This window comes from Daphnia carinata, chromosome 7 (genome assembly GCF_022539665.2).
Source record: "Daphnia carinata strain CSIRO-1 chromosome 7, CSIRO_AGI_Dcar_HiC_V3, whole genome shotgun sequence".
Lineage (NCBI taxonomy): Eukaryota > Metazoa > Arthropoda > Branchiopoda > Diplostraca > Daphniidae > Daphnia > Daphnia carinata.
The window spans coordinates 9,463,152-9,488,449 of NC_081337.1; the positions used below are offsets into that span (position 1 = coordinate 9,463,152).

Sequence of the window (25,298 nt, forward strand, 5' to 3'; positions counted from 1 at the left end):
TTTTTTGTTCTTCGCGATGGTCTCAGGGAGGAGTTGAAGAAAAACGAGGAAAAGGATACGTAATCTCAAAAACATTTCCCTTCCGCTTGGGCATATCAAACTAGCGCTAGGCCATCAAAGCATCTCCGCTGTCGAATTGGATCGATCTTCGTGTTGATACGCGTAGCAACGTTGATGTGACATTAGCAGATTTTTTCAAAAACATTATTTCAAGGATAAACGCTATAGGGCAATATGGACGAAAAAAGGGAAGACTTCACCGTATCAAACATAAAGACATGGAAACTGAAAAAGATTTTTGTCTTCTTTAGTCTTTCATCTCATCTCCCTTTTGGCGAAATGAAAGATGCTACACGATTTGAGGAAGACAACGCGATGCCGGTGCGATTTGAAATAAACGTAAGCCAAAATGTCGACACTCGAGAGATTCTTCGTCTTGCTGGAGGAAGTGTACATGCCGTAGTACTTTGTTTATGTGAACGGAAACAAGACAAAACGGATTTCAGATATCTTCCGGAACTCTCTTGCTTCCATCAGGAAGTTTGCGTAACGGTGGTTGTTAACGAAGTGTGAAACAAAAGAAGCAAATGGTTTTTGATTTCACAAGAACTGATAGCACAACGAGACAAAACACACCTATACCGCAGCCCACAGACTGTTTTGATTATTGGTTTGTTTTGTTGCTACTTGTTTTTTTCCTTTTTCTTCATTTCTTACTTTTCTTCTTTTTTTTTTTAATAACCACTCAATGCAATTGCGTCTACCACTAAACTTGATTCAAAGTAATGGTGCTTCACGAGGATGGTGCGCTGCGGTAAAGGAAGCTCTACTACGACAATTGATAGTTTTCCCCATCGCCAAACGGGGATTTCGCATGAATTGTTTTCATTGGTTACCACGCAAAAAAAAAAATCTATTCTGTGTTATAGTCCGGATCAAATTTGCACGGCGTCATCGTGAGGGATGAGCTGTATTACATAACACAACGGGTCTTTTGTCCTTCCATTCGAGATAGAAAAACCATTTTTGACGTTAGAAAAAGAAAATGTTGGATCCAGAAAATTTAAGCGCTGGCAAAATAAAAGATGAATTTAAATACTGTTGATAACAAAAGCTAAGGCAAAATGTACACTTATGGATATTAATCGATCTGTTCCTGGAAGCCGGCTAAATGCTATTGTTAAGCCCGTGTACGGCATGGATGACAGAAAGCAAAACAATCGTGTGCCACGTTACAATGTACAGTATAATTGGACCCCGATGGCATTGGCACCGCCACACCGTTGTTTGGCTTTCTTAAGTGCAATCAAAGCTCGTCAAATCAACGAAGAGTAAATCCGAAAATGAAGACGTGAAAACAGAATGACTTACTTGGTAGGGCATTGGCAGGTGGCGGAACTGGCGTCGGGGGCGGCGATGCATTTGGCTCCCGGTGGGCACTTGAGGTCGACGCAAGGATCTGGTTTGTCTGCTGGAAACAGGTAACACGAATCAGTTGGACGGGACAATAAAAGCATAAGAACAGCGGCCCAGCCGCTGAAACACGTCCAGCACAGCAGGTAAGTCAAAAGGGCGCGGAACGGAGCCGACGCCGACACCAACATGATGTCGCGGAAAGTCAGCAAGTTGTAGCCGATGCTCTTCTCTCCCACAACGGCGCGAAATATCGAAACTCAAAACACCACCACTACCCACTCATCTGCGATTTTAAATGGACAACGATAGAACACATTCACTGCCGGCGCGTTGGAAAATAGTTTCGCTGATGGCGGTTTATGCGAGAGAGAAAAAAATAGATGCGGATGGAAAAATGCAATGAGTTTCTTGAGTCACATTTGACGCCGGTGGCTTTCACGAAGTAGTAGACGAGTAACGAACCGATCCATAGATTTCGTTGCTTCAGGCAAGAATGCGAAACGAGATTGCTGTATATTTTCGTTTCTTTTTAACTTCGACTTCACTTTCTCTTCGGTTTCTCTGTTCGAAAGATTTTTAAAAAAAATGTGTGTAAAAGTTCTTCTGCGCTTTTTGTCCTCTTCTGGTCAAAATGTCTTTCACGTGAACCAAATATCGATCGTGCGCAATGTTACGATCGAGAGCAATGAGTAAAAGTAAATCGAGACGACACTTATCTCGGATAATGAACTAGTGCGCACGCAAAAAAAAAAAAAGAAAACAAAAGCCAGATGATACAAAGTTAAACGATCGAGATTTAGTTGGGCAAGTCAAAAGGTGGCCATTTTCACACCGCAACTGGTACCGATGCTCTGCTTTCAAAGATCCGACGGCAGCCGGTAATCGTTCACGTTTTTTCTGGCTGACGAAATGATCTTCGAGAAGCGGCCTGAAGCAATAGCTTATCCAAAGTTTTCCGACTAGGGAAATAAGGTTTGGACAAAGTTTCAAAGCGCTGTCAAAAAGCACCGGATTGAAAAGCTCTCACTCGTCGGTTGTGGGGGAGGGGGAGGGGAAAGCCGATGATTGCGTCGAGCAACCATGTCGCATCAATGAATGCGGATCGAACTCGTGAAGCCGTCGCTTCGTTCGGGTCGAGCCGACTTACTAAAGGTAGTCTTTCCTCTGCCCCAACACTAGACCAGTCTTCCTGAGCTGCACGCTTTTGTTTGCTTTTTGCGTGTGTGTGTGCGTGTGTGTGTTTTCCTTTCCTCGTTCTCTCTCTTCTGTCACGATGAACTGAAGGGAGAATCCCGCGCGCGCGCACTGACTGCACTAAAGAAATGGAGCGTGAAAGACAGACATCGCTGACGGACAAGTGATGAGTGCGTTCAAGGTTTCAAAATTCAACGGCGGGAGACAGCGGGGAGATGGCGTCGAAACGCCTTGTCGTCGTACAGACACAACTATGGTGTCCTCTTTTGCAGTCAAGTGCCTTTGGTTGGCAAAGGGTTTCTGGTCTCGGTTGTCGGAAGGAGAGAAAGAAGGTTTGGCCTAGTGGCTTATCCTATACACAGCATATCCAGAGCGAAGAAAGGGAAAACAAAAACAGCGGCTTCCACCCAGGCAATCGACTATTCCGTGGGGTGCGATTCACGAACCCCGCCCGAGCTCAATCCTTTATTCACTCTTGCCTTCATGGATGGGAGAGCAGCAGTTCTTTGTCCCCCCCCCCCCCTCATCCTTTAACCTCAGCCATAGATCACGCGCGAATTGCCGTCAGTTGGGTGGCGCTAAAAAGTAGGTAAAACGGGGGAGGGAGGAAACTACAGAATGCTTCAATTCCTTTATCGTTCTTAGTAAGTCGTAGATGCACACATCGGCGACGATGTGCCGCGCAATCGGCAGGGAAACACAAAAGAAACCTCTTCAGTACAACAGCGGGGGCGAGTTATGGCCCATTTCTCCAACTGTGTGGTTCCCAGCAATTTCAAAAGTTGGCGCTTACTTCGTTCTTAACACTCTATTCAGTTGTGCGTACAATGTGATAAAAGAATGGCTGAGATTAAAACACTCGATGGCTCGCTATCGTTTACTGGATTACTGCACACATCATCAGTAGGACCAATCGTGAACTAGAACTAGTTTTCAAACTGGCGATGGCCGCAGCCCATACGCTACCCTTGGTAACGCTGGCACCAAAGATTCAAGTGGATCCAACTCGAAAGAGTGGTTGAATCGATTGCTTTTCTGCCTCTTTTTTAGCTCGCTATCGCGTTTGTCCTAATCCCATCGATATTGGCACACGTTTGATTTTCAGCCCACGTCATTCTGTACGCCCTATTCCCGATGATAAGCCAATGTTGGCGAAAAGCTTGTGGATGAAACACAAAGGCTAAAGGAACAAAAATTGGAAAAAAAAAAATGCAAAGATTGGGTGGAATTGGCGATTTCGTGCTCTTGTTTTTTTCCTACAATCCTTTAAGGCCACTTGAATTCTTTAAAAAAAACAAAAAAAAACGAGATAAGATAATGTGTGTGTGTAGTGTGAGCTGCTAATATCGATCGCTTAATGAAAGACTGAATAGAGAATGGCTGCTGTCAATTCCAGGGTAAGGCTGATAGTATTATTGCAGGCCAATTACGGAGTGTGATTCCTCTGGCGTGGCTGCGGGATCGGGTCCTGTCAATGTGGTTCTTGTCTTCCGCTGGTCGTACTGTGATAATTAAGGCCACGTAATAAAGAGGCAGGCTGAGACAGGGATCAGTAGGTTCTCCGACCCAGGAAGTTGGAGACACAGAGGGAAAAGCTAGCTTTAGAGCTATATATACTCGACCAAGTCCCTCGCATACATTATCAACGAAGTTAACACGCCCTGGCCCTGGTATGACTGCCAGAAACAAAGTACTGCACTTTATTAGTCTCCTCTCCGCAAGACTTTTTTTTTTTCGATTCCAGATCGCGTTTGCTTTGCCTGATAACCCGCCGTGTTAGCTTTCTTTCTCTCTCCTTTTTTTTTTGTCTTGTCTGATCTGGGCGAAAGAAAAGAAAGAAAAATGGAAAGAGTAGGGAGGGCAATTTTCGGCGTGATTGAATCATCAGCTGAGACGGACAGAGGCTTCGGTGGTGTGTCGACAAAGCAGGCTTGGCCAGATTGAGATTTTCCCATTATTATTCCCATCAAGAACAGGCATTGTTTTGTTTTTGTTTATCCCTCATCCCGCGCAACCTCCGCTGATTCTGCCACTCACTAAGTCGCTATAAATTCCCGGCCTGATGAGGAATAACACACAACTAAAAAAGAAAGATATAAAAGAAAACGCTGATAAACTTCGGAAGAAGAGGGGGAAATTTCCAGCGTTATATAGGCGAGTTGTCTTGTAAATAAAAGCAAACAAAAAATCCAACTTCATCCTAGAAGATTTGTGTTGGGAAGGTCGTAAGGATTTTGATGGTCAACGGGGGTTATTAATGTCGTTGAGCCGGACCTTTTTTCTCATTAGGATGAGCAAAGAAACGTCGTGAGATCAGTCGTTTTTTTCGAACCAAAAGAAAAAATAGAACATCGAAGGCGACAGTTACAAAAAGAAAACTAGTCCATTTGTTTGTTTGTTTTTTTCTCTTGCCTATTTTTCCTTAATGGTAAATATATAAAGATCATGTGCGATCTTCTCATCTGTCACCAGAATCCAATATGCGTCCGATGCGTCGACAGCGCCTGCGAGACCTCCCAAAAAGATCGAAAACTCGTCTATACTTGAACATGGAAGACATAAGTCCTACGTCATAAAAAAAATAATAATAAAAAAAAAATACGAGAAGAAAATATATAAGTAGAAAATGATTTCGTTTCGAGTGATCCTGCTGTCCGCCTTCCCATATCTTTTCCTTCCCCAAACTTTGAATTCAAATAATCCAGTGAGCCTGGTGGTCAACTGTATGGAAAAGGAGCGTCGAAAGGAGAGATATGTTTCTTTCTAAAAAGAACTGGGCGGAATTACCATCAAATAACCGTTAGATAGAAATGTACGTGAGACGACAAGAGATACTGCGATGGAGGGGGACGCCAATAAAGCACACACAAGAAAAGGGATGTCTGTCTGTGGCTATTTGACTAGACCATCCGATGTACTTGAACGGCGTTCTTTTTCTTCTTGACGACCGTGATCGTCCATCCCGCCCACTCTCGTTCCCTCGTTTTCCCCTATTTTTTTTTTTTGTGTGTGTTGAACAGGACCATTCAATCACGACAACGATCAAAGAGAACACGCGGCGTGGAAAACTCCGTGATTGCGTCGCGCATCGCAGCACAACGCCAGCGATCCGGTAACGTACCGTAAACAAGCCGGGTAGGATTTGGATAGTGCGAGGTGAAATTAACTCTCAGAGAAAAAGATGAAGACGTCATTGAACGTAAGAGAAAAGTAATGTCTTTTGATGAGCAATCTACGTTTACTTATAGATGTGGGAGGTCTGTAAACGAGCGCCATTTACAAAACCAAAACGTTCCGAAGCGGATTAACCAAGCTGAAAGTTCAACTAAAAGTTCCTAAATTGCCTTTAGGTTGATAACAAAACATTGACGGAGTAAGCTAAGGAAGCGATAACACGAACATATCTATATATACAGTATATATACATATATTTTTTATTTACTAACCTTCAAGGATAGCGACCGAAGGCGCTGTAACCGATCGACTGTCGTAAGGCACATCTGCAAAGTAAACACACAAAAAAATTTAGTTAAGTTAAATTAATTTAAAAAAAAATGAATTGAGCTGAATCAACGGGTTTTGGTTGTAATATATTTAATGGATGGTTATCAAGAATGCTGCGTTAACAAGTGCCACATGATTTACTGAACAGCTAACCGTGGGACGTAAATGGTGCCTCATTCGTCTTTCTAGTGCGTCTCTTTCCGGGTATTTTTTTTTTTTTTTTTTGGTTTTTATCTTAAATGTTTTATGGCAACAGAAACTCACACCACGAAGGAATCATAATCAAGTCAAGTCCGGTCTACTCATTCCCACTTCAACCAATCGAGTGCGCAATAGCGAAGCCCGCGTTGGACTATCCCAGCAATTGAATTGTCGATTCTGAAGAGCTAAGCAAACCAAACGCAATGGAAAATAACTACCCTCTATCTCTTTCGTGCTACCCCATTAAAAAAAAAAAAAGAAACAAAGGGGAAGAGGAAAAGAAATAAATTTCGGAAACATTTGCTCTGCTACTGCGACGTGACGTCTAAGAACAAATAACGCCAATGCAATAAATGAACACGCTGTCGAATCCGACACATAGCGGACGTTTCAAATGAAATCAAGGTCTCTTCGACAGACAGCGAAACGACGTAAACTCCAATCAAAAAATATAGTTGCCGATCTTTACGTCCCTTCCCGCGTAACAATACTGTTTGGAATCCATACGTCATCCTATTGTCTCTCCCTATTACAAGCGAAAGCTAATAAACCGATATTGAGGAGCGCAGACGCTTTTCTATTTCATTTTGCAGACAAAATGCTGCGCTACGTGCGCACAATTTTAACTGCATGTTAGGAAAATCCCCGTGTCACCTTTCCATGCAATATCCTCTTATTGACTTGTCATCGATTGACAGGTACTTTCTCGACGATAAATTCGGAGCGATAGGTATAAAAAAAAAAAAACGAAAAGAAAATTGGTATTGTTCGATCGCAGGTCGAGAACTCTTGCTTTCACTCACAGTAGACGACGGAGGAATTCATGCAGAGGAACCGCCTCCCCCCAGTGTAAACACCCAAGATTGGTTGCAAGTCGCCATTTCTTTTTGGAGAAGAAAGAAGTGGAGTGGCACAAAGTGGCATGAAAGGCAGCTAATCCAATTAGATGCACGTCGCTGACAGAGTAGGCCGTCGAAAACACCTCGCTCCCCCCCCCCCCCCCACACATGAAAAAAAAAAAAAAAAATAGGAATCGTGGGCGTAACATGCTTCGCGCTTTGAAAGCGACTTAGCGCTAAACATACGGAGTATATTAGCAGCAACCGGGATGAGAAAGAAAAAAGCGAGTTTATATAGAACATTTTTATCGAACGAAAAATCAGTCGGTAACAGACGACAAAGAACGCCAAAGTCTGTGCTAATTAAGGAGGTAGAAAAAAGGGAAAGTATTTTGTCGTCAGCTCCATTCGTTTCTTTTATGTCAGCCTAGTTCAGAGCATCGAACAAAAACAGCAAAGATTTCTTTCGCCTTTCATCCTGATCGTTTTTTCTTTTAAATAGAGGGGTAAAAGAAAAAAAAAGGAAAAGAACGATATCGGCGTAGGCGGAGCGTTAGTTAATTAGACATTCCTTTATGGACGGCTTTTTCAAAACACTCCTTTTTCTAGCGCTATTCTTCATAAATTAGGGAGAACAAAAAATCGCTTGTTCTTGCTGATGGATAAAATTACTTCAATCCTGACTATTTTCCTGAACGAGTACTCTTTTGAGGGAGGAAAAAAAAGGGAAAGGTATAGCCTCATCGATCAAAAAACTTGTTCGAACGAACCAAACAATCTGACCCCCCATAGTGAGAAAAAGCCAGTGGATGTGATGGGTCGACTACTTCACCCGCCATCATTTTGCAGCAAACTTTGGAAAAGCAAATTGATGAAGCGGACAAAAAAAGAGCAAATACATTTCACACAAAAGAATCAGGAATCAGCTGTTGCCAGAAGCGGCTAAGTGGGACATTCGGTACACACTCAGCGGTTTACAAAATATGTAAAGGGCAGAGAGAAAAAAAAATTTCGAAAGAAAAAAAAAAAAGAATAATAAATAAAAGGTGGGCATAGAGTGAATGAAGAGGAACGCGGCGGGTGGTACAAATTGGACCATTAACTTCATCTGCATAGTGATTGTTCGCTTCGACAAGGTAAACTCCCCTTTCGTTCCATCTTTTCTTTTCCTACGTCTAAACTCTGAATCCCCTCATTTCCTTTATTACCGTCAGAACGATAGATCCTGGCGATTCTTCATTCTGAACCAATCGCCATTCAGAATATGATCCAATTGTGTCGCTGGTGGCGGTTGGCCGGCCCACGATACGCACATTGTTGTTGGGAACCACTGTCCCTTGCGATTGTTCCATTGATTCATCGATTCGCGTTCGCACACAATGTCTACTGTTAATTGAAAAACCTTGCCCACCGATTTTGATTTTAAATGGAGCAAAAGAGGGAGGGGGGGGGGGGAGTAACGCAACGCAGGACGTGGCGCTGAATGACTGAAGGCGTCACGCTGAGAATCGAAAAAAGCAAAATGGAAAGGGAATCAGGAATCATGAAAAGAGTTTCTTTTTTTGCCCTATTCTCTCATCGAATCACATTGGTACATCGCTGCTGTCGTCGTACTTGACGTACTAGCACAACAGATGGAAGGGGTCGTGATCGATGGAAACCAAACGAGACTGGTGTGTTTTATGCACGGCATTCTGCATAGGTTGTCTGGTCGTTAGACACGAGCAGATCAAACCGCAAGTTGATGGATCGCTCGATCATCGACCACCTGCCGATATACTCACGAAACATACGACTCTTTCTGCCAAAAAAAAATGAAAAAACAAAAACCCCATTCTGCTGGAATCCCACGTGTTTTTTTCATACCTTTTCCCTCTTCATGTAATGGATTCATCGTGGACCAAAAAAAAAAGCTAAGCGTACGGTACAGCTGGAAAGAATGAAAAAAAGGAGGAAGCGAATAACGAGGGGCTCTTGTTCTTTTTATGTCAGCATACGGACAGAAGATTGAAGTAAAGAATAGCAAGCGAAATAGCCCCGGTCAACACCAAGGGTTGAAAAAAAAAGAAAGCTTCATGTTGCGAAGACAAGGAGAATCGAAGTCACGCGGAGTGGGGTTACGTTTTTATTTGCTCAGAAAAGCGAAGAACGGAACAAGAATTGGGAATACAAAAAAGTTGGAAGGCGGATTGATGTACTGTCCAGATGGCTCTGTTATAACCCCCCCCCCCCTTGCCCCCCTGCTGGCAAATCAATGGCCGAGAGCGTATCTATAAGATATGTATGCCTTTTTCTTTTTTGTTCCCCTTCAATTCTTTATGCGATCGTCTTTTTTCTTTATTTGATCTCTATTTATTGTTTCTTTGTTTCTTGCCTTCCCAGTATTCGATTCTCGGTTAGGAGAAGAACCGCCCATTATCTTGTCCCCCTGCGCCGAGGCGGAAGGGACTGCCAAAAACACGGCGGCTTGCAATCAGCATCGGCTCCGTTGGCGCTGAAAGTTTCCCAGCCGGAACTGTCAACTCCCACTCATATTCTTTACTATATAGAAAATAAGGCGACCTTCATCCGTCCAGTTCCGGATGCAGCATTCCTATTGCTATTTCGTAGATGTGGCGTTCACGCAAACGACTACTATTATGCGATTCGACCATCATCTTTTACGTCCGTATTTTGTCTCTAGTCCCACCAATTAAAACCAGTCTGTAAAAAAAAAAAAAAATAAAATCCCTTTTCTATTACGGTTTGGACTGACGGCATCTAGCTTGTAAAAAAAGAAAAAAGAAGTGAAACTACTGAAGAAAACATTCGTGCTGATTAAAAAGAAAAAAAAGTTGATGGCGTGGAAGGCGTGCCCATATTCGGTCATGGTGCCAAACGCCTTCATCTTGATTGTTTCTATCTTCTTTCATGATTTATCTGTACAAGGTAAGAACAAACACAAGTAGGGCCACTGAAATGATTTTCTTTCTTTTTTTTTTTTTTTTTGCAACCCACAGGCAGACTCTACACCGCAGATTGAAATGAAGAAAACGCGAGTGTAAACCGGTTTTCTTTTTATGATTATTTTCCTTATCCTCCCGCCCCCCCCCCCCTCCTGCCTCTCTAACTACTACTCCTCTTTAGAAATTGCCGCGGCGTGAGACGGTGATTGCGGTGACGATGAATCACAGTAGCAATCCGGCCCATCCGTCGTCGCTTCCACTTCGATCATCTTTCCTCGAGACATGTGTCAGCACGGTTGCTCTTGCGCACATATACCTATGGCAAAAGTTCTGTTTCATTTGAAACTCGAATGGAGCTCGTTTCCCTCGAGGTGATTCGCACACGCCGGAAGCCGTTAAAGAGGGGCGTGATGGAGTACGTGAAAGAGTATTGTATGGAGGCGCTAGGGAAAGAGTGTGAGAAGCGTAGGATGCCTATCTTTTCAAACAAGTATAGTAATTCACTTCGTTTTGCCTTCATTGCCGTTGCCTTCGTTTCGCACGACGTCAACATATGAAGGAAGTCATACTTTACATTTTAATCAATAACGTCGCGTAGAGTTGGGAAACTGTCGTCTGTCAATCACGACGTACAACTAGGTCTTATAGTTTTCCAAATTAAAAAATTGAAAAGATCCCTAAATCAAAAACGTATCAAGACCAATGGCAGTTTTCCAATTATTTTTTTTCCTTTTCTTTTAGGGGGCGAGAGATCTTTTTCACATGTGCTGTTTTCAAGGATGGACTGATCATAGAGGTGGTGTTCTTTTTTTGGGAATACGAATGGCATCTGAATTTATTTTCACCTTTCTTTTTTGTATCTGCCTTCATAAATAGCCGCGACGAAGGCGACGAAGAAGACGACAAGGATCGGACAGCACGAAGAAGCAAAGTCAACACGATTCCCGCCGACGAGGTTGCATACCTCTCCTACTATACGATAATGGATTTTCTCGTAAAAACACCCTCATTTTCTTTTTGGGTTTACCTGCCTCCTTCAAAGTTGAAATCATGTTACAAAGGCCTTGTAATGGCCAGACGGAGCGATAAAAAAAAATAAAATAAGAAACATACAAGAAGGAGAGAAGAACACAGGATCTGAAACGGGATTGGGCGGAACACGATCTTTTCCCCCCACCTTTGCTACGCGTTTTAACCTCTTTCGTTTGATGAGAGAATCTCTTCCAGAAGAAGAAAAAGAAAAACTACCTACAGCGTAAAGGAGGAAAACTCAAATAATAATAGCACTCCAATAAGAAAAAGAGGTGGAACGACTCGTCTTCGCATGGACTATATAACTACCACTAAACTAAGAACTGATGGAAATAAAAAAAAAAAAGCGTATTGAAGAAACTGATGATCGGAAGGAAAGAAGATTCAGACGCACCCTCTCCCCCTATTGTTTCTAACTCATTAATATGCATTTATTTCTCGTGATCATTTCGTTATATTTCATCAGACCGTGGAAGATGACTGGGGTCGGCTGTTGCACGCGCGCCTGTGTTTGGCAATAGTGGAACCCGTCAATTATAGGGTAGGCAACGAGCCGCCATCTTCCGACGTCATTAGAATGATGCCCCCGACCCATTATTGACACGCCATGACAACTTCATCATCAGATAAGCGTCTCTCGTTCAGTCAGTCGATAGAATCTTTGCTGTATCCAACAACGCCAAGTGTTGTGATGAACGGCTCTTTCAAAATCCACTTCATTCTTCTTTTTTTTTAATAATCCCACCCTCAAAGTGGATGGCATTTCCAGTTTTATTTTTCCTCCCTCTCTTCATTTGATCGAATTGATGCTGGCGGGTATATGGGTGGGGCGCGTTCGGGAATAGAAAGGGGGGGGGGGATTCGAAATCTTCAAATGCTTTAGAAGAGCTGTCCCGATACCTTCAACATTAAACAAGAGAACGTCTAGCCGTTACCACTTGATTCATCCACCTGATCCGTTCCACACGCCCAAACGTAACCTGTTGCCACAGCCATCGCCATCGTCTTCAATTGGTGGAGGGGGGAAAAAAAACTGCGAATACTATTGAAAATCGATGGCCAACGCGCTTCAATTTGAAATTTTCATTTCTCTTTGAAAATAAAATAAAACGAAAAATAATCTACTGTGATATTGCCATGCACAGTAATAACACGGTGGAGGGAGCAATCCAAAGCTCTATGAAAAAGATTATACTACAATATTAGGGGCCGGAGTAATAGCGCTCATTTGTCAAGGGAAGACTATAAAACATAGTTCCTCGGAGAGACATGAGAATAAAGACAAGTCGTTTGAATGCCATCTACAGGAACGGTAAGTAAGTTGGGACCGCGGGAAGGGCGATTCCTATTGAGAGAATCCCGCACGATGCGTCCGTTTTTTTTTTGTTATACCTCACGGAAAGCCTTGAGACGTTACGATGCTATAAAAAATGAGAAGGAATCTAATCCAACGGTGGTAATCTTTTCGTATTGTTCGTCGGGAACCGTAAAATAGCTACGTGACTTCAGGGGCCAAGTAGCAGATCCGATATCGAAATCCCCGTCAAATGTACCGTGCACGTGTACCGACTACAACACAGCAAGTCTTAAACGACGAATCGTAAATCACTCGTTTTTACGCGACGTTACTTTCTGTTCACTGGGGGTAAAAGAGCGGGGTCGAAACTGTTAGCAAAATTTCCCTAGAGCTTGCCAACACAAAAAAAGAGAGCTCCATCTATCATGGCATTCCTTGTAGGCTTTACGATATCGAAAGTGAGAGACAGAGAGAGAAAGACAAACGATCCCTCTATAAAACGGCGCAGATAGAATAATATCTTTTCCCATATTCGTCTCTTCCAGCGCTAGGCAAACGTCGTTCAATCTTGTGGCAGCGCAACCAACCGAGTTATCGTGACTACGCTAACAGAGCTGTCTTTTTTTTTTTTTTCTTGATTTGGAAAATTCCATCCAACCCTTTCGCTGTCTTCAATCCTTCCACTTGTGCGTCATTCGAACAGACAGCCGGCCTCATGCTTATCAGAACTCAAAGCAAATGGTTGATGGCTCCCGGTACTGCCGGCTGCCAACAGAGTCAACGCAAAGTTTCGACACACACACACACACACACACACAACGAAGGGTTAAAGGCAAACTCGATTATCAGTATCGTCAAGCCATTTTATACCTAAATATAGTCATAGCCTCGGCGAAAAAAAATTAAAAAAAAAAAAAAACTGATTGTCAGTGACGACTCCTAAAAAAGCTTTCCTGATCCGACGGTATGGACGCTAAGACAGTTTTTAGTGAAAGAGGCACAGTTTCATGTCACTGGCCCGTCTTATAACACAGTTCTATAAAGAGGCCAACTCTATTAGATCAGACCAAGGAAACTCATGAAAGCAGGAAACACAAAAAAAATTGAAAAATAGGATTGCCTCGACTTCTCGAAAAGAAATGGAACGATGGATGATGGACTTGCGGAAAATAAGGGGGGGGGAATGAAATAGAAATAAACAACTACCTTTATTGAATGCCCGTAGTTGCTGCAAGTGGCGCAGACTGACGGACATCAAACTCGAGTTGAGACGTAGTCGAACGGGTTCAGCTGAATCGATTGGTCGATGATCGTGAATGGGATCCATGGTTTCATCGTCATCGGATGACATCGGCTGATTGACGTGGCTGGCCAAGAAAATGCGCGTGTCGCGGAGCCGGACGCGACTCGGACAGATGCGCGGATCCTTGAGACCTTCGACCGGCACCAGACGTCCTTCCCACATGCGATCCAGTCCCTTGACGACCTTCTTGATTCGAACTTTAATCGCCACATCGGCATCGCTTACAATAGCTTGATCATGCGACTGCTGAGTCAAATAGCGCTGGCAAAGATCGCGATCGTCGTCGACAGCTTCCCCTACGTCGACGTCCGTTTGACATGATTCAATCACTCCGGTGAACACCACCTGCGATCGATTCTGGCGCTCTTCCAGCGACCACTTTTCCAGCGGACAGGCCCAATCGGCCGCGTTGTTGCCACTTTCACCACTCGGCTGAATACCTCCCGTCGCTCTCGTCACATTCGCGCTCGCCATCCAAATCGCTAACCAGCACAGCCACCATTTCGGCCGTCTCATCACCACAGGCGCCATTTTTACGACTGCAAGCCGGCGGCCAATAGACGACAACGACGATGACTATTTATAAAACAAGGTGATGGTATAGGGTCTCATCATCTCAATCCAAAGTGGCCGAGCGGTAGTAAAACGCGGAATATATAGATTATATAGCTGCAACACATTTTGAAGAAAAAAAAAAAAAAAAGGAAACGAAAGGAGTTTGCCGTCGAAGCTGTGGGGCTGACTGCTCACGCCAGAGATGGCGCACTTTCACGACCGAACTGGTGCCAACCGATTCCAATCCGAAAAGACGGCCAATAAGACGGACTGATTTACATGAAGGATTAACACCTACGAGCTATATAAGACGTCTTACTCTTTTCTCTTCTCTATTCTTCTATTCACCTTTACGGTAATAGCCAATCAGATTGCATAGTGCGCTGCGTCTCCCTTTCTGATTCTTTTTTGTTGTTGTTCTCAGTCTGAAACGAAATCCGTCCAATATACTAAGCTCGTGACTATGTATAATAGCCGGACAAAAGGATAATGCAGCTAGTATATTAGACAAGCAAATAAGACAAAAGAATCAGCGAGAGCCAAAGAGACGTCAGGTGTCTACGATTACATGGACGCAGGTCTTCCTTCATCTTGACGCGCGGTATATGAACAGGTGATTTTTCCTTTTTTTGTTTCTTTCGAGAAAAACAAAAATTGTGTTTAGACAAAGAATGCCTTTAACTTTTACACACACACACACACACACCATCTCATCTTGCCATCAGATTGATCCAGACGCCAGAGCTTTTTATCGATAACTTATGCAATACGCTTGCAAGGCCCTGTTTTCATTTTGTAAAGGCAGCAAAATGAGAAAAGAAAGATATTTTCTAACTGATTTGTTTCCATACAGATGATTCTTCTGCTTCAGTAATTTTTTTTTTTTTTTTTCGTTTAGTTTATCATTTTTCGGGACTGGTACAGTCGATTGAAGTATCAGTCACGCTTTCGAGGTGCGGCTCGGATTGTAAGCGTAACCGTTTTCGAATCAAAGAATCTCTCCCGCTTATTAATGAGACGATGAATATGAAAATGGAATACTAATTATGATGTTGATAGCTTTCCGACGGAATGCCAAGTAGAGGTGGAGACAAACAAAATGTTAAAAGAAAAATCAAATGATTGCTAATCATAATCAAACTCTTTCGATTACACTACGCTACCGAAAATGATGTTGATAGATTTTCAAATGAATCCCAAACAAAGCATATTGGATGCTACGCGCAAAAGATAAGGTAAAAGAATTTCGTTGAAGGCAACCAATGACAGAATGTCTCCATTTCAAATAACCGTGAAAACGACACGTACGATCTACGCAATGAAAAAAAAAATCAAACGGACGCATAGAATCCCCCTCTCTTTAATTAGAGATTCCGGCAATGAAGTTAAGACGTCTGTGTTATCCTTCATGTTAGTTAGACCGTAGTGCCACAGCATATCTTAAAAAAAAAAAAAAAAAGATCGATCGAAAAAAAAAATTTTATCTACCACTGAAACGCTCGTTAATCTGAAAAAGGTCCCAAATCGGGAGTCGTTTCGGATTGGAACGTGAACTCACGCAAGACGAACAGTCAGCCCTTTTTTTTTTTTCTTCTCTTCTTTCCTATCGCTCTGACGGGCCACTCCTTTCGTTTGAATTTCTCCAAAACGTATTTCGACAAACTTAATTAAAACAGACAAGACGAACCAACGGCGATTGTGTTCACGAATTCGGATTAGGAATAGATTCAAGTTTTGTCCTTCAGAGTGGTCCCGTCGAACCCAACCGACGAGATTTCCAATCACGCAAAACAGGCACGGTAAGAAAAAAATATCAATGGAGTGCACGTGAAAGAGACAAAGGATTTTTGTCTTTTACGCATCAATGAAACGAAACGATCGAGTTTAAGCAACTTTGCAATCAATCAGGCAGTAAAAGATTTGCATCACACGTGACGATGAAAACACGCACATTGGCGACGCAACAGGCGCGCGTGTGCGCACCGATGTTCCACGAAACAAACTGAACACAAAAACGCACATCGGCTGGGATGAAAAAGAAAACAAACACTTTTTTTTTCGATGCGGTTTACACAGCCACGAGCACAAAACAAACCATCAAGATGGAGAGCTCGGCGGGGATCTGCTCCGGACGGAGGGCAGTAGTTCACTGAAATCAACTCGGGCGGGTAGCACCGGTGAGACAAGAGAGGAAAACCCATAAAAAGAAGGGCCAGCAAAGCTTCAAAAACGCCGTGTATGCATATATATACTAAAGTCCCCCCACCATTATCTCAACCAACCAGAGAGCAAGGAAAATAAGAAGCAGATAGACCTTCTCTCTCTCTCTTTCTCTCTCTCTCTCTCTCTTTCATTCCTTCGTCCTTTCGAAAAAGACACATACTCAACCACACCCTCCAGTCCCTTTTTGCCTGAGATGGGTCGATCTTTTATGGCCGTCGTCCAGCAGCGCCAGCGGAGCTCTCGGCGGAAAAAATAGATTGTAAAGACACGTTCGAAACAGATTTTTTTTTTTTTTCCCCACTGTGACTGTCGGCTAGGCTGCTCGAAAACAACGTCAACAACGGGAGCATCTACGACAGTGACTTGATAGCCGATAAAATATCAAAAATGTCCAGTATTCAGCGCACACAAGAAGTTGGTAACGGGCCAGCAGAAAAGGACAACGAGCGGACCACACGAGACGCCATCTGGCGCGCTATTCAAATGGGCATCACAACAAGTAATACAACAAACAAAAAATATATATAAAATAAAATAAAGAAGTAGCGCTAGCATAGCTGAAGATTTCGACTAGAGCGCACGAAATGACCCCGGACATGTATGGAGGGACAAGAGGAGAAAGGGCAGAAGATGAGGCGATGCTGAGGGGGTCCGACCGATTGCATCCCGTGATAATAATTGGCGCGGGAAAGTAGTCAGGTTGATCAATGACCGGTTCGCGTGCGAGATGGGCCTCTAGTGCAAGACCCAAGACCCTATCAGACTTTAGCAGCGGGGTGGAAAACGAAAAAATAAAAATAAAAATGAAGGAACAAGTCAATATCAAGAACCTTCTCAGCTGATTCCATCATCAGCGCAGCGCCCGTTTTGTTTTTTGCCTTCTCCCTTCCCTTTTTTTCCCCCTTTTTAAATAGGAGGATTGTTTTGTGGGAAGTTCTACAAACATTTGGAATTTCTTTTTTTTTTTTTTTTTTTTTTTTTTTTTTTTTAGCCCAACCGAGATTTTCTATCCTGAAAAATAAATCATCACACGCAAGTTTTGTAGGTTGCATTTGACTTCAACGGAACCGGGAGGTATGCCCCTGCATTCGACCGTTTGCTGCGAGGAGAGCGCACGCGGAAGAAAAAGAGCCAACAGAGCATTTGCATATAAGGAATCCCCTATTAAGTTCCAGTTCCATCCGGGATTGGTTTGGACAGAAAGTTCTTTTTTGTATTATTAGTAGCCCTTGATTAGAGCCGCAGCCGCACACCAGATCACCCGGATGATGGGCGGTGGGAAAAACACGAAAAAAAAAACAAAACGAAGACGTCATTCATTTTTGATTAACAAAACATTCCCTCGTTAATAGCTGAGAAAGAGAATAGGAAAAAAAAAAAAATAATAATAAAATAATAATAACTTTGTTAAACTCTCTTTCCGTGTACCTTTGAACGACGACGAAGGTCTACAGGACAACTCTCCTTCATTTTTCCGGCAGTAAGTTAACCGTTAGAGAGGGAAGAGCGAAATAGAAAAAGAAAAGAAGGTTTTTGGGGGTAACATTTCAATTGATTATCTTCTAATCTGAAGGGAACTCTGCCAATCCGAAAACGGTCAAGTCTATTAAGAGTAGACAAGAAAGAGAGACACGCGTACAAAGAGATTTGTACGACGACCAGCAAATCTTTTTTTTTTTTTTTTTTTTTTTTTTCAAATGGTTTAAAGATAACTCTCTACCTTACAACTGCATATAGAAAAAAAAAAAGAAGGGAAGAATGAGAAGAAAAGTGTTTCTCTAAATTCTTTCAAAGAGACTAAGAGGGGGAAAAAAAGGAACGTCCGATAGTATTGGAAACATGGCACGATCGCCTCCCATTGATAGCGCACACGCCGCGTTCGGTTAAAATACATTCTTTTCGCCCCCTCTTCTTGCGCATACGATGGAAGGGGGGCTAGTTATATAAACGCCGCAACGTAGCGCTTAGCAGTTCGACACTCGACCCGAGATACCAACTCCCACCTCAAAAAAGAGGCAAAAAAAAAAAAACGTAAAAGAAATAATAAAAAAAAAAATAAACGTGGCCACCTTTTGAAAAAAAAAAACCCGTGAATCAACGCTTACCCCCCTCTTTCTGCCCGTTTTTTTTTTCTTCTTCTTTTCCCTCACCACGTCTTTATAGGTGCCTTCAAAAAAGAAAAGTCGTTCCTTATCGGCTGTGGTTCTTCCCTTACCGGAGCCATTTGTGCCTTGACGTATTCCATTAGCAAGTTCATAACATGTAAAGGCTTTTTAGGGACAAAAAGAAGGTGGGTTCTAGTCTCCCCTACTAGCCAACTAGGAGGGTAGTTCGTTACAAGGGCCCCATTTTCATGCAGATTGTTGGAAACAACCTGTTGGAATAGTCATCTCGCGCGCACGCTCGTTCAGTTTAACTCTGCAGTGTTGTCCGATTTTTTTTTCTTCTTCTTCTTCTAGTTTCAAAATGTAGGGAAGAAAAAAAAGACGATCGTCTTCTACCCTACAATTTTTGTTTCCTACTTGATTTTGTGTAAGCGTGTGTGGCTGTTTGTAAAGGGGGAGGGTGAGCGACGGACCTCCGCGTTCGCGCGATGGGCCGCTCAGATAAACGACCACCATTTAACCAACTGAAGACCGCAATTTGTCTTGTGGTTAGGTCACGTCAGGTCACGAACATTTCTTCACGAATTCACCCCCCCCCCCCACTCCCCCAACAAAATAAAATTTCAAGTTTCTTTCTCTAGTGTGCCGCTCCCCATTTCGTACGGAGGTGGTGGGAATGGAATGCTCTTCCTTTGATCCGCGGTGACGGAGTCCTGATTTGCTGGGCCACTTTTTTTTTTTTCCTCCCTCAAACTATAAATAGCCGCAAAAGAGATGGATAGAATGAGTAGGGGGGTTCCTATTTTGAACCAGCTCAATCATGCAAAACAAGACTTAAGTTTTTAACTGACATGTTTCACTAGCTCGGTAATTTATCTCGGACGAGCCGTAGGTCCGCAGCCACAAAAGCTGAACTCGCTACGTAAACAGCCGATCGATCGTCGTCTCATTTCAAAAAGAAGAAAAAAAAAAAAAAAAAAAAAATCAAATGCGCATCGCAGCGCAAAGGTCGACAAAGGAAAAAAGGAATTTGAACGGTGACAACGGTGGCCAACCTTCAAGCGACGTGTTGTCTGTTTTGTTGTTTTACTCCCGTGGCCGTCTCTTTTGCCTGTAGCTGACGGTGATGGACTCGTGTTTGCGTTACGACGCAGCGCTATTCATCACTGTTGAAAGCCATTACGGAATTTTTCATCATCTTCCGCGGGCGACAGCAAACAACGAAAACAAAAAATGATATAGTCGAATGCGAGAAAACAACAGATTGGGTCCGACATTCTAAGCTTTTTAATGAACGCGAGGCCGCAAGTCGCAACAAAAAGGAGAACAACAAACGGAATAAAAATAAAAAATAAATAAATAAGATGTGAAAAGAGACAGACGGAAAGAATGGAAAAGATGATTTTCTCCTTTTGTGTTTCCAATCTCGAGCCATCCGTTTGTAACAATAACAGTAAGTCAGCTGTTAAAGTCATTCTGCGGCGAAAAGGAAAACAAGACGTAGTAGAAGAAAGAGCTCATAATTCATTTGGCGCCTGGCGCTTATTGGGATCGGTCGCCTAATAAGGAAATCGTGAGCGTGAGTGCGGCAAAGAAACGCGCACGCGGATACGCAGTCACACAAACACACATGCAGATGAGACACGAACAAAATGTCAGTAGAAAGACAAACGAAACCAGTAGGCGAACTTTTTCTTTTCTTTTCTTTTTTTTTTTTATTGCTGGCCCCTCCCAAAGACGGTTCAGTTCAATCTAAATCTCATGCGTCAGGCCATCCCAGTCTATTACTTATCTATGTAAATTTTATTTTTCCGTGTGTGTGTGGATAGCTAAAAGTAGAAATAGACAAGAACCCCACTCGAAAATGACGCTCGATGATAATGTCGTCGATGTGTGACTGCAGTTTAATACGCCTCCCGCAAGTTATTTTGCATATCATAAAAAAAAACATACACCGGTTTCTCTTATTAAGACTCGATATTCATCCTCATCCATTTTAGATTTATAGAGTCTCGTTTCTTGATTTTTCCTTCTCTGTTTTTTTTTTTATATGGGCACAAGCTCAATTAAATCAACGAAGACACCAAAGATAAAGAGCAACACGTTACACACACCTCAAAAACAAGTCTATATAGGTGAGGTCGGAACTCTTGCTTATTTTTTTTTCCCAAACTAATATTCGATAGCCTCAATGGCACGAGTTGAGACAAGAATTTCGAATTATTGATTGCTGCACGACTCGGGATACCTGAATGACGATACGCGTAGGTTCATGATTTATTCAGCCTCTTCCCATATAGATAGTATTAGCATCGAACGCCTATGAAACGTAACCTTTCGTGCGTGAATGAGGACATCGGTACAACCTTGAAGAAGACATTTTCCTAGATGAGATAGATATTACTATTTCGGGTTGAGTGCTATTTATTACATAATTTATGACAAGTTGATTTTTGTTTTATAGAAAGGGATTCGCTGCCTGATGAAAGACTTCCCTTTCGAAACTTCCTCTTTTGAATATTTGACTGAACACAGAAATAATGTATTACACAAAAAAAAAAGTGCGTGTGTCGGGAGCGGAACCCGGCAGCTCGGTCGGTCAATCAAGCATTCTTAAATAGATAAGAATTTTCATACAAAACAAGGAAACAAAAATCCAAAAAATAGAAATGTGAAAAAAAAAAGGACGTGTAGTTGCTGCTGGTATAGCGCAGAGTAACGGAAAACAATGTCCAAAATGGAATGATGATGATGAATCAAAACGCAACCGTATGTCTTTGATGAAGAGGAAATAGTCCGCCATCTACCAGCGGGGGGAAACGGGGAGGGAAGGGAGATCAAATATTTTTTTTTTTTGTTTCTCTTTCCTTTTGGACGCCACTGTGCTGAACAACGACGCTGACAAGCAGGGATATGGTAAGAGTTAGTCCATCAGACCATCCATTTGCATACGGATGCCCAGTGATGCATTAGTAGCCTACGTCTAACTGTTTGTGCTCATCCTACTCTTTTTCTCTACACGGGTTTCCTTTTTTTTTTTTTTCTCCCCCTTTTAGTTCAGCGTACGTTCAGGGAGAAAGAAATGACTCGACAGAGAAAGCTACAACGCACACCCACGCCCTTTAATGTTTACTCCAGCACGGAACGGGGAGGAGGGCAAAGAAAAAAGTTTAAAAATACAAAACAAAACAAAAAAATCGAGGTCTATGTAGCGATTTAGAAAGAAAAAAAAAGAAAAATGAAATGTAAGAAAAAGGACGACAGATAACAATAGCCGTAATTTCGTGATATTATACAGCTGCGTTCTCTGTACTCTTCCCATTCGTTTAGAGAACAAAATATATAAAAGAGCCATTAGATACAGATTCATCAAGAGTCGAGTCAAATCCAAACGATCCGCCTCTTTCGTGACGTCTCCATTTAACGTAGAGATGGAAAAGGTGGAAAACTATCCGGCTTCTCCTCACACGTATAACCTTTCTCTGCTTTCCCTTCTCTTATTTTCTCGCCCTGTCTCTCTCACACACACACACACATATAAAACACATTGTCCGATAGGAATCGATTTCAATCACGTCGTGAACTAACCCTCCCACCTCCCTTTTTGTTTCTCCCTCCGTTGTAAAAACTTATCATCCGACGATGATAAGAGCTTACCTGATGACGGCGACCCGGGTGAGGTGTGGATCAGTTTCAGATTGCGTAGGGTGATACGCAACGGCGCCGAGACCAGGTGAAGTGTCTGATTGAGTGGGTGAATCTGGACGAGAAAGAGGAGGACGTCGTGAATGCGGATGCGGAATTGGGGCACGCACGAATTTTCGCGCGCGTCAAATAAATCGTGCAAGATCAACGTCGGTTTGATAAGTGGGCTGTTGGTCGTGTCGGCGGCGGGCAAAGGATCTAGCGCATTCGATTGGCCGACCAACGACGGCTGGTTCTGGTTCCGCGGCGCCAAAAAGCTGACGACCGTCCAGTCCGATACATTCGATAGCGAGCGGATCACTCGGCGCATAGAGACGCGGACCGTGCCGCGTTCACGGTCAATGTCTTCGACGGACGCGGTGAATACCAACTGGCAAAATCGGAACCATTCTTCTAGTAGAACGCTACCCACTTGACCGCCACAACTTTTCGCCAATTTGGAACGCGTTCGACGATTGACATTCGACGTTTTGCGACGTCGGTTCACCGACGGACGCTTGCGTTTAAGTCCCGTCGCTAAGCGTCGCTCGCCAACAGCATCGTAGACACTTGTCGATACAGCCGCAGATGTAGAGTTTAAAGCAGCACTGACACACTCACTAGCCGCAAGGCCAATCAGCATCCAGATTAGCCAGCGCATGTTTTGTTTCAAATTTCCCCCCTTGTTTTTTGGAAAAAAAAATGGCGCGCAATATCAAAACCCCCTTCGATCACAATAGTATTTTGATTTTTTCAGCGCAAAAAAAAATGTGTTTGTTTCCTCTTCTCGTTTTTCGCCGCTTATAAAGAAAAATACGTTGCTGGTTTATTGCCAGCCAGGTAGGTACTGACTCCTGAAACCTGAGCGTAGGCCGTCTTTATGCAGCCCCTTTGGCCACCATTCGCTTTTTTTTTCATCCCCAACATGGACTAAAAACCAGTCCCCCTTCATACCGTAGGCTTATACTGTTCTATTCGCCTACCTACTTTAGCTCTCTCTTTTTCTCTCGTAACACACACACACACACACACACACACACACACAGCGAACGTATACACTCCCACATATGCAGAAGGTCTTGTAAATACGTTGGATTGTACAGGGCCAAAAAGGTGATACACTGGTACTGCTAGTGGCTCACCGTTGGATGGGGCATACATAGCGGCAGAAAGCGGCGGCAGAAGCGCAACGACGGGAGGTAAATATAATAGGCAGAAAGGAGGATCGTTTCGAACGCTGGAATGGAGGAAAAAAAAATAAATAAAAAGAGGGAGAGATACAGGAGGGAGAAAAAAAATATGAAAAATACTATCACTGGGAATCAACAAGTAACCAACGGGAGGCAGTCATTGCTCCTCAAGGATCCTTCAAAGTCTATTTACCGATACATCCACCCCCCGAGTATATCTATTATAACCGCGCGTGAATATAAACGAAGAGAAACTCGAAGAGTAGCCGAGTAGGCAGCGGGAGAAATAAAACAAATGAAGGTACTCTATAACTGAGAAAAAAAAAAACGGTTACAATGTACCGACAGACAAGAGGGTGAAAACAAAAGAATACCAATCCCGACGTACTTGAAATCGGAACCGGAATAAATTGTAAAGACAAACAAATAAACAAAAAAAAAATCAAATATTTTTTGTAATGGATGAGCGATTCGAAAAAGATTTTCTTCCTTTATTTTCATGTTTTTCCTATTGTCCGTCTCCCCCCCCCCTCCTCTCCATCCTAGATTTTGGTTTTTAACGTATAATATACAGAGTGGCGTCTGTGTGTTGAAAAATTCGAGAACAGATGAGAGATTCAAAGATATTGTGAAAAACAGTGGGGCGGAATGCTCAATCGGACTACAACTAGAAAAGAACAAAACAAACAAGTCGAGAAGAATGACCTTAATTGGAAAACTGTCAAACTGCGATGAGGCTATTTCCCTTACGTGTCCCCCCACGTTTGAGGCGCTGCTGGACCTGACTGGCCGTCGGTGCCGATATTTTGTCAGTCAGAACCGTCAGCGGATCTTTTTTTTTTTTTTTTTTTTTGAATTTCTCGGTCGAATGCTGCATAACGCGGGGCCCCCTAGCGCAATCTGATGTGTCATTCGAGAGAGAAATAATTTTATTCTTTAAAAAAAAAAAAAAAAAAAAACTAAATGACGACACCCTCGGACATGTTTCCCCCCGCTTTTTTCATATTTTCTGTCAAAGAAGTTGCTGAAGAAATGGAAGAAAAAAAAAAACGTGCGCTAAGAAACGTAAGATGAGGGGGAGACTTCATCTCGCAGCATGCGATAGAAAAAAAAAAGAAGAAGAAGAGAAATAACTCTTTGAAGAAGAAGAAAAAGTCTCAAATAAAATTATATACGACATTTGAGCCGATCGGGCACTAGGCGACGTGCTGTGTGTCGCATTGAAGTGCCAATGGCCCTGAATAGAGACGGATTAGCCGGACCATTTTTGGATGCCAACAAATATTTTTTTTTTTTTTTTTTTTTCTCCTTTTCGTGTTCTTCATATTCATTTTTTTCTATTTCATTTCAACTGGAGCCCATAGACTATCTTTTCATTCGTCCCTTTTTTTTTTTTTTTTCCACTGTAAACTTATACGACGGAGACATATAGACACCGAGGTACGGGCGACAAGAGACACGCACATACGGGGTCTGGAATTTCAACTTGAATATCAAGCTGAATCCCGCCAGTAAATGGAAGAAAATACTCGTTTTGCTCCTTTTAAAACCTCCCACCCGCTTCGTTTATTTTTTTTTTCTCTGTCTCTTTAAAAGCGAACAAGAAGCTAAAGGAAATAGGATTCGTCATCAAATCAAAATGTTTCAACAACAACAAAGACACGCTCGTTTCTCTCACTGTCGCTGGACGTCATTCAAAGTCTCATAAAAACTCTTTCGTCAACTGCACGTCGTTTCGTTTTCGCCTATCAATTCTTTCAATTTTCTTTGGTTTTTACATTGTCCTTTCGAAAGAAAGAAAAAGTCAAAG

At 42.7% G+C, this 25,298-nt stretch overlaps 1 protein-coding gene across 1 annotated transcript in view; it reads right to left on the reverse strand.

The window, feature by feature from the left end:
- The window catches only part of LOC130690324 (agrin-like), a 33,548-nt gene extending 10,432 nt beyond the window's left edge, over nucleotides 1-23,116 (reverse strand). Inside the window, 3 exon segments of the mRNA XM_057513335.2 lie at nucleotides 1,372-1,468; nucleotides 6,057-6,110; nucleotides 22,272-23,116. Of these exon segments, the coding sequence (XP_057369318.1) occupies nucleotides 1,372-1,468; nucleotides 6,057-6,110; nucleotides 22,272-22,959 (839 nt within the window). The 5' untranslated portion in view covers nucleotides 22,960-23,116.
- Nucleotides 23,117-25,298: the final 2,182 nt, after the last annotated feature.